General features: G+C 39.2%; 1 protein-coding gene across 10 annotated transcripts in view; it reads left to right on the top strand.

Annotated features, from left to right (window-relative positions):
- UTRN (utrophin) overlaps positions 1 to 15472 on the top strand; it is a 594041-nt gene that overhangs the window by 200988 nt on the left and 377581 nt on the right. For all 10 annotated transcript variants that reach the window (XM_073022551.1, XM_073022550.1, XM_073022552.1 and 7 more), the window contains 7 exons: positions 1940 to 2074; positions 4096 to 4245; positions 5219 to 5380; positions 6607 to 6735; positions 7459 to 7632; positions 9839 to 9994; positions 15244 to 15414. In XM_073022551.1, the coding sequence (XP_072878652.1) occupies positions 1940 to 2074; positions 4096 to 4245; positions 5219 to 5380; positions 6607 to 6735; positions 7459 to 7632; positions 9839 to 9994; positions 15244 to 15414 (1077 nt within the window). The remainder of the gene's footprint in view (positions 1 to 1939; positions 2075 to 4095; positions 4246 to 5218; positions 5381 to 6606; positions 6736 to 7458; positions 7633 to 9838; positions 9995 to 15243; positions 15415 to 15472) is intronic.

A 15472-nucleotide genomic window follows, 5' to 3' on the forward strand; every position in this document is an offset into this window, starting at 1 on the left:
ATTTACATTCAACTTAATGTAAAACAAATATTTGTATTGTGGTAAATCCTGAAATGATAAAAAAATGGCAACTGCAATATTTAACCTAAATTCATTCATTACTTTGATCATTCATTCATTTGTAAATTCATTCATTGCTTGTTCTAAACCAATTTTGTGCTAAAATAAATATGTATCATTGAGGCAAGTTAGTAAGAAAGCTACTTGTTTTGGGATCCATCTGCTTCTTGGGAGTGATCTTCTTTGAGTCATCTTTGCTTTCCCATTAGAAAAGAGGTCATGCTTGCAACTGAGAAGATTTTTGGTCTGCTTTTTGCTTGTAGAAATAGGGGAATAGAAACTCTTTTCTTTTATTCTAATTCAGTGGTTGGCAAATTATGGCTGAGGATTTTGTTTTGTTTTGTTTGAGACAGGGTCTTGCTCTGTCACCTGGGCTGGAGTGCAGTGGTGTGATCACAGCTCATTGTAACCTCAAGTGACTCTCCTGTCCCCGCTTCCTGAGTAGCTATGACTACAGCCTTGCAATGCCACACCTGGCTAATTATTTTTTAATGTTTTCATAGAGATGGGGGTCTCGCTATGTTGACCAAGCTGGTGTTGAACTCTTGGGCTCAAGCCATCCTCCTGCCTTGGCCTACCAAAGTGCTGGGATTACAGGCATGAGCCACTGCACCTGGACTGGCTGAGGGTTTAAATCTAACTTGTAGGTTGGTTTTTGGATACCTGGTTAACTAAGAGTAGTGTATACATTTCTCAAGGGTTGTACAACACATAACCCCCTCCAAGAAGAATCTGTGATGGGAACCAAATGTGTCCCCCAAATCTAAAATATTTACTGTCTGGCCCTTTGTAGAAAAATGTACTGCCCCCGATCTGGTAAGCATACTTCATATGGAGTGTGGACCAGCAGATGCCTTCACTCATTTAGTACATTCAAGACGACAAGCCCAGGAGGCATCCAGCTGAATTCTTTCTCCTAAACTTACCACTCAAATAAGTTCCTCTTATAAGGGATTATAAATTTATAAATGTATCCACCCACTACACAACCCCTGGGTCCCTGCTCTGGAAACCTTAGAGGGGAATGAGTGATCAAAACCAATATAGTAAGAACAGTATAACTCCAGTTTTGGTAAAATGTGGCTTTCTTCTTATATTGATAAGGCCTCATGAACTTAGAAAAAAGTTGGGAAGGCTACCTTGCAAACCTTTTCAGTTAGCTCTGAGTTGGAATTGGGTGGCCCAGGAGATTTCAATTTTCTATGAGATAATTTTTTAAAAATTTACAATTGTAATTTTTTTCTTTTGTTCAAAAAACAATTTTTTTTTTTTGTTGTTGAGACAGAGTTTCACTCTTGTTGCCCAGGCTGGAGGGCAGTGGTGTGGCCTGGGCTCACTGTAACCTCCACCTCCCAGGTTCAAGCGATTCTCCTGCCTCAGCCTCCTGAGTAGCTGGGATTACAGGTGCCTGCCACCACACCCAGCTAATTTTTGTATTTTTAGTAGAGATGGGGTTTCACCATGTTGGCCAGGCTAGTCTTGAACTCCTGACCTCAGGTGATCCACCTGCCTTGGCCTCCCAAAATGCTGGGATTACAGGTGTGAACTTGGCCTTTAAAAAACAAACTAAATAATGTTTCTTTCTTGTTTTTCCTACTAACTATATAGTTGTATTTTTGACATTTAAATCAGATCATGGAATTTATTTTAAAGAGTGAGGCAGCCTCTTGCCCACTCTTTGCTCCACACCCCTCACCAATTGGTCTAATACGATTTTTTTTGGATTATTTTATTTTTGAAGTTTCAACTCCATCAGTTTTTGAATTCCTAGATATACTCACATCAGATGAAATTATTAGTGATTAAAGAGAATGTGTAGCACTAGATACACGATATATGAAATGGCTTTTTGTCTAATTTAAACTTTTTCATGCTTTAGGAGGTCTGGTCTTGTTGGATTGAACTGCTTCACTATTTGGATCTTGAAACCACCTGGTTAAACACTTTGGAAGAGCGGATGAAGAGCACAGAGGTCCTGCCTGAGAAGACGGACGCTGTCAACGAAGCCCTGGAGGTTGGAACCCACAGTCTCCATGGCATTTCTCTTTGTTGTGATGAGGCCACACGTGTTTACAATGAGGAATGTAATGCTTTATGCAGGCAAATGCATTTGCTTCCTCAGTCATTTTCAATGTCACTTGCATTTTCTTTCATAGCCTGAAGTGTTTATACAATCATGTGTATTTAGATTATTGGTGACCCACTATATCAGCCTCAAGATGTGGTTAGCTGTTTCACAATTCGTAAATTTTAGACATGTTGAAGCACTCTAGTGGTTTTCCAGTTTATTTTACTAGGCCCTGGACAAAGCTCTGCCATATGTTATTAGGACAACTGCTCTCTTGTTTTGTCAACAAGTTATTTTTACTCACTAAACACAGCACTGACGGTTTACAGGGGCTTCCTGTCTCTTACTTTCAGATGTTAGAAGTTAAAAGACAGTGGTTGAGGCATGGGATCTTGTCGTAGGAGCTTATCTTCAAGCCTGGACTTTGAACTCATTGAGGACAGGAAATGTACCCGATACCTTGTTATTCCTCTGTTCCCACCACAGTGTGTAGCACATGTTAATTTAATAACCGTTTCTTAAATGAAATACGATGCAAAGGGGGTGGGTCTGCTTAACAAAAAATAAAAGGGGAAGGGGTAGATATGCTTTTAAAAATGTCTTGGTACCATGTGGGAACTGAGTGGACAAAGGGATTGAAGGTCAGAAATGAGTAAAATGTGGCACTTACATTCCAGGAGATGGATGCTCTGCTAGAGAAAAGATGCCACTTCTCAAATACAGCGGAGTGAGAGACAGAGTGAATGAAAAATATGAAAAGCTTAATTTTTTTTCCTAATGTAAGAGTGAATACGTGTACGTGCTAGAAATATGGAAAATAAAGAAAAGTATAAAGCAAAACTCTAAGATAAACATTTTAAAATGGTTTGTAGATTTCTTCCTAACTACTGTCTTTTATATATGCCTACTAGACGGTAGTATATTGGATCAAAGGCTTTGGGATCTTTTATTTACTTATTTATTTTTTATTTGAGACAGAATCTCCCTATGTTGACCAGGCTAGAGTGCAATTGTGTGATTTCGGCTCACTGCAACCTCCGCCTCCTGAGTTCAAGCAATTCTCGTGCCTCAGCCTCCCGAGTAGCTGGGATCACAGGCGTATGCCACCACCCCAGCTAATTTTGTATTTTTAGTAGAGACGGGGTTTTACCATGTTGGCCAAGCTGTTCTCAAACTCCTGACCTCAAGTGATCCACCCTCCTGGGCCTCCCAAAGTGCTAGGATTAGAGGTGTGAGCCATCGCGCTTGGCCAGGCTTTGGGGTCTTAAAGGCTTTAGAGCCATGTTGGTATCTTACCTCTTCTTTTGACTGCATGTATGTAGGCAAGTTATTTAACCTTTCTGAGCTTCAGTTTTCCCATCTGTAAACTGGGAATAATTAGATTTATGTATATAAAAAGTGTTTATATAAAACAATGCCTCTTATTCTGCGTTTATTGTAGGAAAATGAGTACTTATTTTTAGTAACATAATTAACAAAAATTGAGATAATTTTGTTTGCATAGTACTGTCTCCACCTTTAAACTTTGTTTCAGATTGTAAACATTTCCTCATATAATTAATAATTATTTTTAACTTTTTATTATTCATTTATTTATTGTTTAGAGACGTGGTCTTGCTCTGTTGCCGAGGCTGGATGCCAGTGGTATGATATAGCTCACTGCAACCTTGAACTCCTGGGCTCAAGTGATCCTCCTGTCTCACCATCCCATAATTAATAATAGTTGAAATTATTTTTGTGAAATTATATCATTATATATCACGTGTGCTAATTGCTCATTTTTATGCATTTTTTAATACTGGGATGGATATTTTTGTGAATTAGTAATTTTCTTAATTTTTGGTCCTGTTCCTTAGGTAGATTTTTAGAAAATAGAATTACTTGTTTAACAAATAGACATTTTGAGGATCCTTGATACCTTTTGCCTTAGTAATGCATTATTATTTTTTTCCCCATCTCCATTCCAGTCTCTGGAATCTGTTCTGCGCCACCCGGCAGATAATCGCACTCAGATTCGAGAACTTGGCCAGACTCTGATCGATGGGGGGATCCTGGATGATATAATCAGTGAGAAACTGGAGGCTTTCAACAGCCGATATGAAGATCTAAGTCACCTGGTGAGAGTTGGGATGTGCATGGGTGTTGATTAGGTATTGATGAAGTGGAGCTGGCCCTAAGCTCTATATCACAGAGCTTTAATGTTGGGAAAATCTTTAATGTTGGTTAAAGTTGGTAACCAGTGCTCACAGGGGCATTGAGGGTATTGAAGTACTCACTAGGGAAGAATAGATCTAACACTCTAAGGCAGAATTTGATGATTAAAAAAATTATTTTTGAGATGATTTCTACTTGAAAAATATTTAATTTTCATTAAGGATCATATGATAGCTGTATATAAGAACAACAACTCATACTATCCTAGTAAATATTAAGGCCATGATATTTGACATAAGCTGCAAAGCCATAGTCTCTTAGTTCATATCTAGGTTGTAACATACATATTTGTATCACAAATTAGAGAAAGAGCACTTCTTTTATAGGAAGGTTGGGTATGAATATTAGGTACTTCCAAACACATATTAAATAATAACTGTTGATGTTCAGCCCATGAGTAACATCAAGCTTAAACCAAAAGTGCAGTAAATAGTAGTTCGATATGTATATACACCTATAGAATTTGTTTTAGGCTTTGGAAAAAAAGAGACTCTGATGTTTATGTATTAATAGACATTTTTCTTATGTTTTATATTCTTATTGGCAGACATTGCTGATTCCTAAAAATGCTTTAAAATTATAACAAATAGCAAATTTTTATCTTCTGTTTAATGCATCTTTTGGGAAACCTTTACATTTTTGTATTTCGACATTGTATATAGAAAGAAGTAATAATTAGTAATTCAGCTGCATGGTACATAAGATCCTAGTGGGACATTTTCACTGTTATCATTAGTAATTATTATTTATTTATAAAGAAGGCTAAAGTCTTGGAGGAAAGCTTTTCTAGTCTTTTCTTAATGGCCAGAATATATATATATTCTGCTATTTATATTTGTGTTGGGCAACTAATGATTCAATTTCTCCTCTGTGCAGGCAGAGAGCAAGCAGATTTCTTTGGAAAAGCAACTCCAGGTCCTGCGGGAAACTGACCAGATGCTTCAAGTCTTGCAAGAGAGCTTAGGGGAGCTGGACAAACAGCTCACCACGTACCTGACTGACAGGATAGATGCTTTCCAAGTTCCACAGGAAGCTCAGGTATTGCCATGTATTTGAGGGCTTCTGAGCTGTAAAGAGAGCTTATGTAGTTGCCTCCTCAACCATAAGAGAACCCCTCCTGCCATCCAAAACCGAGAGTCAATGGGAAAGATTGACTTACTTACAAGGCAGCATTTGGGTTTTGGAGTTCTCTTGCTTTCTGTGTGAGACTCTGGCAAAAGTCCTATATATTTAATTAAATTAAATTTATTTATTTATTTATTTGAGACAGAGTCTCACTATGTCACCCAGGCTGGAGTGCAGTGGCACGATCTTGGCTCCCTGCAACCTCTGCCTCCTGGGTTCAAGTGATTCTCCTGCCTCAACCTCCCAAATAACTGGGACTACAAGTGTGCGCCACCAGGCCTGGCTAATTTTTTGTATTTTTAGTAGAGATGGGGTTTCGCCATATTGGCCAGGCTGGTCTTGAACTCCTAACCTCAAGTGATCTGCCTGCCTTGGCCTCCCAATAATTTTTGTATTTTTAGTAGAGACAGGGTTTTGCCATATTGGCCGGGCTAGTCTCAAACTCCTGACCTCAGGTGATCCGCCTTCCTCGGCCTCCCAAAATACTGGGATTATAGGTGTGAGCCACTGTGCCTGGCTGAAAAGTCCTGTATATTTTAAATTGTAGTTTTCTTAGCTGTGAAGTTGGGACAATTCCTTCCTTATAAATAAGTTGTGAACATTAGAAACGACAAATGCAAAGACCTTAGCATGGGCGTCACGTACAATAGTCATACCATGCAGTGGGCCATATTATTATTATGCAAAAACTTATTATTATTATTATTATTTAGACGGATTCTCACTCTGTCACCCAGGCTGGAGTGCAGTGGCATGATCTCAGCTCACTGCAAACTCTGCCCCACAGGTTCAAGTGATTCTCCTGCCTCAGCCTCCCGAGGAGCTGGGATTACAGGCGCCTGCCACTGCACTTGGCTAATTTTTGTATTTTTAGTAGAGATGGGGTTTCACCATCTTGGCCAGGCTGATCTTGAACTCCTGACCTCGTGATCCACCCACCTTGGCCTCCCAAAGTGCTGGGATTACAGGCGTGAGCCACCGCTCCCGGACTACAAAAACTTATTAAAGCTTCTGTGGAGGTCAACATTATGTAAAATACAATATCATGTATAACACAACGATATAGAACTTTTGTATTGTCTCTTTTTATACTTAAGAAAACCAAAGGACATCCTCTCCCCTTTCCAATCTCTTTGTAGAAAATCCAAGCAGAGATCTCAGCCCATGAGCTAACCCTAGAGGAGTTGAGAAGAAATATGCGTTCTCAGCCCCTGACCTCCCCAGAGAGTAGGACTGCCAGAGGAGGAAGTCAGATGGATGTGCTACAGGTAAAGAGGGCCAGGAGCTTCCTTTTACTTTTCAACATGTTGGGAATTTTTTTTTTTTTAAAGAGAAAGAATTGATTACTTGGGCACCGTTGATATTCTTTATGATGTAAACCGTGGGATGGGAGTGATGTATTGAAGGTTGCATCCCAGGACAGCAGAAACAAATTGTTGCATGGATGGAAAAATATTAAATACGATTTTGATAATTGAGTTGAGAAACGGGAGAGTGAGCCAGATTAAGAAGTTAGCTTTATATAGACTTTTTCTTTAATGCAGAGCCTCTGTCAGTATTGTGTGACTGATACTGTGGGCAGGCCGAGCATGAATTGGGTGCATCATTTAGTTCTTTCATGGTCGATATGACACTGACTTCACTCTGAATTTTTGATGAAGGGCATTTTGAGTTCTAGATTCCTGAACAGTCTTTTTGAACATGAAGTTTTAATTCCAGTGAGGCCAGCTTTATCTAAATTTCTTATCCAAATCCATTACTTCTGAGATTGAGACACTGAATGTTGTAATTTTTGACACTGGGCTGTGCAGTTCACTTAGGCAATAGGGTATCCTCACCAAGTTTCATTAGGATTTTTTTTTTTTGGTCATATTACTGAATTTTTTTTTTTTGGTACTTTATGGTACAAATTTTTAGTAGTATGTATTATGCTCATGATGAGAGAGATAATCATCCTGATGGGAATTGCATATTTTCATTTCTGCAAACAGAGGAAACTCCGAGAGGTGTCCACAAAGTTCCAGCTTTTCCAGAAGCCTGCTAACTTCGAACAGCGCATGCTGGACTGCAAGCGTGTGCTGGATGGTGTGAAAGCAGAACTTCATGTTCTGGATGTGAAGGACGTAGACCCTGATGTCATACAGACCCACCTGGACAAGTGTATGGTGAGGTTGTTGGGTGATTGGCACATGCAGTGGCTTTTTCAGCAGCTGTTATGGCTTGGTGGTCTAGCAAGTACATGCTTAGTGTGTCCAATGATCACTAGTCTAGAGTGTGCTAAACATAAGGACTGATGATGGAAAACATGTTAAAAAATAAGAAGTGTGGTCTTTCCCTCCAAAGACATTAGAAGAGGTAAGAGAGATAGAGGAGGAAACTACAATAGATATGTATATAACATGATGACAAACAAAAACCAAAGCAAAAGAAACATGTCTTAATCATCATATGAAGTTAGGAAGGCTTCAGCAGAATGTGACTAATAAGCAAAGTTTTCAAGGATAAATTTGAGTTAGCTAGAAGAACCATACTTACAATGGATATCATAAAAATTCCATTTTCTAGGGAAATAGAAGTTCAAATAGAAATTTAAATCTTAAGATAGGAAAGAAGAAATGATATATAAGGCCTTATTACTTTTTTAGTCTTGAACTTTATAATTCAATTGAATAGAAATTTAAAAATAAAGTAGCTAAGGGGACACAATCTTAGAATTAGTGTTCTGCTTGAGAATCACAAAACTTAAGATGAGACTCTTTAGGATAGGAGAGATATAGGGTCAGTTCTTTGTGCTTTTCAAAACAAAGGATACCTTTTAATATATATGTGCATGTATATAAGTATTTATTTGATTATTGTGACATAATGGTAATCGGAGAAAGTGCTGTCCTTGACTTCATGGAACATAGTTCAGGGGTCTGTTACATGACAGCATCCTATGAGATGTTGAGATGATGATGTATGATGTCAAGAGAAGCTGTTTAGAATAAAGCTTTTTGGTTTCAGGTAACTAGGATGACGACAGCTCTGAATTTGACCTACAGAGCTCCGATTTCTTTTTTTATATTTAAATTTATTTTAGTTTTTAATTTTTGAAGACTTTAGGTTCAGGAAGTACATGTGCACATTTGATACATGGATATATTGTATGATGCTGAGGTTTGGGCTTCGACTGAACCCATCACCCAAATAATAAATGTAGTACCCAATGGGTAGTTTTTCAGCTCTTGCCCCTTTCCTCCTTCCCATCTTTTGGACTCCCAGTGTCTTTGCTTTTCATCTTTATGTGCATGTGTACCCATCATTTAACTCCCACTTATAAGTGAGGACATGTAGTATTTGGTTTTCTGTTCCTGCGTTAATTTACTTAGGATAATGGCCTTGAGCTGCATCCATGCTGCTGCAAAGGACGTGATTTCATTTTTTCTGGCTGTGTAGTATTCCGTGGTGTATTTGTACCACATTTTCTTTATCCATTCCCCCATTGATGGGCACCTAGGTTGATGACATGTCTTTGCTATTGTAAGTAGTGGTGTGATAAACATGGGAGTGCATATGTCTTTGTGGTAGAACAATTATTCTCCTTTACATATATACCCAGTAATAGCATTTCTGGGTTGAATAATAATTCTATGTTTAGTTCTTTGAGATATTTCCAAACTGCTTTCCCCAGGGGCTGAACTGATTTACAATCCTACCAACAGTGTATGGTGTTCCCTTTTCTCTCCTGCCTTGCCAGCATCTGTTGTTTTTGACTCTTTAATGATAGTCATTCTGACTGGTATGAGACAGTGTCTTATTGTGGTTTTGATTTGAATCAGAAATCTGTTTACTTATAATTATATACATCTTGATATATCGAGTTTTGTATTTTTTATTATACAAATAATATATGCTCATTATGGTAGACTTAGTACTTCCGAGAAATAGGAATAAATGTTAACAATTCCAAATCCAACAGACAGCAGTAGCCGGTGTTGGCTTTTTTTAGTCATAACATGCAAGATTTTTTTAAACGTAATTTTAATTGTGATAAACATTCTGTTTTTAGTCCTGATGTTTTCCCATTTTATGTAGCAAAAATATTTATATTATCAAGTACTTTCATAAACATTTAAAACATTTGTCTGAGATTTTAAAAGAATGAGCATCAACTCTATTAGTTTATTTTCTTGTCAGATTTGAAGAAGTTATTACAAGCTTGATTTCATTTGACTCGACCTTCAGACCAAATCTGAGAAAGATGATGGCCTCTGATCGCCATAGTTATGTCTTGGCTGTCAGTCTGCGTAAGCTGTGTTCTGACATGATGCCAGTTGGCAAGTTGTCACCACAGTGTGTAATTTGTCTTTTTCTTTGTTTGTTTTAAAGAAACTGTATAAAACTTTGAGTGAAGTCAAACTTGAAGTGGAAACTGTAATTAAAACAGGAAGACATATTGTCCAGAAACAGCAAACGGACAACCCAAAAGGGATGGATGAGCAGCTGACTTCCCTGAAGGTCCTTTACAATGACCTGGGTGCACAGGTAAGGAGAGCAGTCCCACAGCTCATTCCTCTCTCTCTCTCTCTCTCTCACTCACTGTCTCTCTCTCTCTTTCTCTCTCATGTATTTTTAAATTTCACTTTTTGGAAAATGCTTGTTTGAAAATTAGGAGATTCATATGTGTTTTCAATTTATTGTAATAATTTTTGTTATATTTCTTTAAATGTACGTGCTAATATTACAGTGATTCATAGTTACACAGAAATTTATTTTTGGCTAGGCACAGTGGCTCACGCCTGTAATCCCAGCTCTTTGGGAGGCCAAGGTGGGTAATGGCTTGAGCCCAGGGGTTTGAGACTAGCCTGGGCAACATGATGAAACCTTGTCTCTACAAAAAAATACAAACGAAAACCTCCAAAAACAAAACAAATTTCAAAAAAAAAAAAAAAAAAAAAGAGCCATGGTGGTGCATACCTGTAGTCCTAGCTACCTGGGAGGCTGAGGTGGGATGGTTGCTTGAACCTGGCAGGCAGAGGTTGCAGTGAGCTGAGATCACGCCACTACACTCCAGCCTAGGCAGCAGAGTGAGACACTCTTTCAAAAAATTTTATTTTTAATATTTAATTCAAGCTAATAGTTATACTTTCAATGGCTACTGATATTCCATTAAGTTATTCTAAGGAAACTACAAGTAATATATGTTCATTGTGGTAGACTTAGTACTTCAACAGAATACAAGGGAAACAATAAATGTTAATAATTCCAAATTTCAATGGATAGCAGTAGCCAGTGTTGGCTTTTTTCTAGTCATAACATGTAAGGTTTTTCTAAGTGTAATTTTAATTGTGATAAACATTCTGTTTTTAGTCCTAATGTTTCCCCATTTCATGTAGGAAAAATGGGAAATAATAGTCCCTGTAAAAACGCAAGTTATTGTCCTTAGATTCCTAAATAGTCTACTGAGAAATGTTAAAATATCAGGGCTCTAGTAAATAACCAGTGGCAAGAAGTTCACATTAATCTACGAGGATTTGAAATCCTGCCAAGAAATATCTCTAATTTGGGCATTTTAGTAAATCCATGCAGGAGTTGTTGAGCATTTATTGTGAGTGACTGAATCTTTGTCCTGAAACCAGGAGAGTAAAGAATGTGTGGATGTGTGAAACCTTAATAGGTAATATTGGAAAACCATGTTTGTTGGATCCTTCTTCAGTTAGGAAATATTAACTACTTCCAGTTGAGGTAATATTGAAGTTTCTACATAAGCCCAGAGAAAAACAGCTGAAATTTTGTTTTCAGTTGAAATCAGAATGACCGGTTTATGCTTTTTCTATGTGATTTTGATCTTACTTCCTCAAGTTTAAATTGTTGATGTGGTACATTTTGATGCATTACATGTCTGAAACGCATACCTTAGAGCTTCTTTTTGGAATTATACAGCTGGTTATTCATTAAATATTATTATATTTATTCACTGGACATTTTATGAATAGAATAGTATTGCTGGTTTTTGCACTATTTCTCCAATTGTGACTATAATTTTAGTATTAATTGATTTAATCATTTAAAGTTTCACTCGGCCGGGCGCGGTGGCTCAAGCCTGTAATCCCAGCACTTTGGGAGGCCGAGGCGGGCGGATCACAAGGTCAGGAGATCGAGACCATCCTGGCTAACACCGTGAAACTCCGTCTCTACTAAAAAAATACAAAAAAAAAAAACTAGCCGGGCGTGGTGGTGGGCGCCTGTAGTCCCAGCTACTTGGGAGGCCGAGGCAGGAGAATGGCGTGAACCCGGAGGGCAGAGCTTGCAGTGAGCCGAGATCACGCCACTGCACTCCAGCCTGGGCGACAGAGCAAGACTCCGTCTCAAAAAAAAAAAAACAACAAAAAAACAAAAAAACAAATAAAGTTTCACTCAATTGAGACTTTACTCTGTGTCGGGAATTATACAGTGCGGAGAGTGTGAGGAAAAAGAGACAGTGAGGAAAAAGGAGACAGTGAGGAAAAAGATAAATTATCTCTTTGTCTAATGGAACTTAGGTTAGTGAAACAGGAAAATATTGAGTAGTTACATGAAATGATGTTACATTATCAGTCTGAAGAGTTATGAAGAATGTACATGGTTCTTTAACAGTATAGGTAAAGAGGGATTTCACCCAGTCTTGGGTTAGGAATGCTTTCCTGAGGAGGTGATGCGTAAGCTGAGATTCAAAGTCTGGGTAGGAGTAACCTGGGTGAAACTAGAGGAGATTTCAAGACTGATAAAACAGTATATATAAAGGCTCTAAGGCAGGAAGCAGTGTGGCACATTTATGTGGCTAGAGCAGAGAGAGCCAGTGTGGGGAACATGGTGCTAGGGAGATGGGATGAGACGAATTCTTGCCAATGTCATAGAGTTTGTGTTATAGATTTAAATCTGTGTCTTAAGCAGTTATTGCACAGTTTTTAGTAGGAAAATCACATACGCAGATATGTCTTTTAAAGGATTACTCACTGCAGTTTGGAAGAGGAATTGGGGAGAGGCTGGAGTGGATGTGAGGAGACCAGTTAGGAAATCATTGTTGTACTCTTGGTGAAAGATGGTCGTACCTTCAACCAGGATGGACAGTGGAGATGGAGTGAGGGAACTGATTTCAGACATATGTAGGAAGTGAAATCAACAGGACTTGGTGCAGAAGAGAAGAAGGATGACTCCTTGGTTTCTGGCTTGATGATGTGGATAGTGTGGTCATTGAGATGGGTGCTGTAAGAAAAGATAGAGGGCCAGGAACAGTGGCTCACATCTGTAATCCCAGCACTTTGGGAGGCTGAGGGGGCAGATCACCTGAGGTCAGGAGTTCGAGACCAGCCTGGCCAGCATGGTGGAACCCTGTCTCTACTGAAAATACAGAAATAAATAAATAAATAAATAAATAAAATTAAATTAAAAAAAATAACTGGGTGTGGTGGCGTGTGCCTGTAATCCCAGATACTCGGGAGGCTGAGGCAAAAGAATTGCTTGAACCTAGGAGGAAGAATCGCTTGAACCTAGGAGGTAGACGTTGCAGTGAGTCGAGATCACACCACTGCACTCCAGCCTGGGCAACAAGAGTGAAAATTCCATCAAAAAAAAAACAAAAAAAAAAAAAAAAAAAAAAAAGGAGGCATGCAGAAATCACAGGTACGTATTGGACATGTTGACTTTTTTTTTTTTTTTTTTTTTCTTTTGGTATGTAGTCTTGCTCTATTGCCCGGGCTGGAGTGCAGTGGTGCAATCTCGGCTCACTGCAACCTCTACCTCCCAGGTTCAAGCAATTCTCCTGCCTCAGCCTCTGGAGTAGCTGGGACTACAGGTGTATGCCCCCATGCCTGGCTAAATTTCGTATTTAGTAGGGATGGGGTTTCACCGTGTTGCCCAGGCTGGTCGCGAACTCCTTAGCTAAGGCAGTCCGCCCGCCCAGCCTCCCAAAGTGCTGGGATTATAGGCATGAGCCACCGCACCTGGCTGGACATGTTGACATTTTAAGTACCTTTGAGAATGTTAATTGGAAATGTCGGGTACTCACATGATTATTCAGGTCTGGAGAATATATCTGGACTGAAGAGGTGGATTTTATGAGTCATCTGCATAGAGTGGTAATTAAAGTAATCAGGGATGATAGATTGTCTAGGAACAGGATATAGTGAAAGAAGAGGGCCCTTGACCAGGTCTTAGGAATTGTATCACTTAGTAAGAAATCTGAGGAAGATGAGCTTGCAAAAGAAACTAACATAAGCAGCAAGACATGGTAGGCACACAGGCGAGTGCTAGGTCTGGGAAGCCAGGGGATCAGTTGCCACTGGGGTCAGTATTGAACTTAGCAAGGGCAATGTCTGAGGAGTGATGGAGGTAGAAGCCAGAATGGCATGGCTCAATCCAAAGATTGTACCACCCCGGCCTTGGCCTTAACCTGTTTTTTTTTTTGTTTTTTTGTTTTTTTTTGTTTTTTTTGAGATGGAAAAAACATCTCAAAGATGTTGCCAGACTGTTGCCAGACTGGAGTGCAGTGGCACAATCTCGGCTCACTGCAACCTCTGACTCCCTGGTTCAAGCAGTTCTACTGCCTCAGCCTTCTGAGTACCTGCGATTATAGGCATGCGCCCCCACATTGGGATAATTTTTGTATTTTTAGTAGAGACAGGGGTTCACCATGTTGGTCAGGCTGGTCTCGAACTCCTGACATTGTGATCTGCTTGCCTTGGCCTTCCAAAGTGCTGGAATTACAGGCATGATCTACTGCGCCTTGCCGGTCTTAACCTTGTTAAGTTTCGTTTTCGTTATCCATAAAGTAGAAAGAGGTTTTGTGAATTTTTATTGCATACACGTGTAAGATTCCTTAGCACAACACAGAAGCTGCATTAAGAGCTTGGTAAATGTTAGTTAAGTTCATTTGCTTTCTGTCAACAACAGTAAGAGCGAAATATTAATAAGGTTTAGGATGCATAGTAATGTACTGTATTTTAAGTTTATTTGGTTAATTATAAAACATATAATTGTGAAAATGGTGCCATTTTCCCCTCAGATTGCTGTAATACAGTATTTTTTAAACAAACTTCTTTGTGGAGAGGATTCTAAGATATCATCTGTTCAAAATTATAATAGATACTATTTAGTGATTTTTAACTTTGTTTCAGCCCTTTTTATATGTGTTTTTCTCACTTAATACTCGTAACAGTCTTTCTTTTCTTTTCTTTTTTTTTTTGAGATGGGGTCTTGCTCTGTTGCCCAGGCTGGAGTGCAGTGGCAGGATCATGCCTCACTGCAGCCCCAGCCTCCAGGGCTCAAGCGATTCTCCCATCCCAGCCTCCTGAGTAGCTGGAACCACAGGCACATGCACCACCACACTAGATAATTTTTTGTATGTTTTGTAGAGACAAGGTCTTGTCATGTTTTCCAGGCTGGTCTCAAACTCTTGGACTCAAGAGATTTGCCTGCCTCGGCCTCCCGAAGTGCTGGGATTATAAGCATGAGCCACTGCGCCCATCCTCATACCAATATTTTGAGGGCTACATCTCTACAAATGTCACTTAGGAAATTAATGATAGAGCTAAGATGAAAACCCAGGATTGCCTGGCCCTTAACTACTACAGTATATTGCCTCCTTGCAGAAATGCAAGCTTAGAGGATTCTAAGGTGCTACAGACAAAGGTTATGTATGTCTTGGGAGTTATATATGAATCAGTTTGCATCTTTAGTTAATATCCTGATTCATTCCCATTTATGTTCATTCTCATCTCATGCTCAGTCTCGCCCTGTCTCTCTCTCCGTCTCAGGTGACAGAAGGAAAACAGGATCTGGAAAGAGCATCACAGTTGGCCCGGAAAATGAAGAAAGAGGCTGCTTCTCTCTCTGAGTGGCTTTCTGCCACTGAAGCTGAATTGGTGCAGAAGTCCACTTCAGAAGGTCTGCTTGGTGACTTGGATACAGAAATTTCCTGGGCTAAAGTAAGTTGCAGTTCAGGTGAAACACCAGCATGATGCCGGTGTAACGTGACATTTGTTC

The sequence above is a fragment of the Chlorocebus sabaeus genome, chromosome 13, assembly GCF_047675955.1.
Source record: "Chlorocebus sabaeus isolate Y175 chromosome 13, mChlSab1.0.hap1, whole genome shotgun sequence".
Classification (NCBI taxonomy): Eukaryota; Metazoa; Chordata; class Mammalia; order Primates; family Cercopithecidae; genus Chlorocebus; species Chlorocebus sabaeus.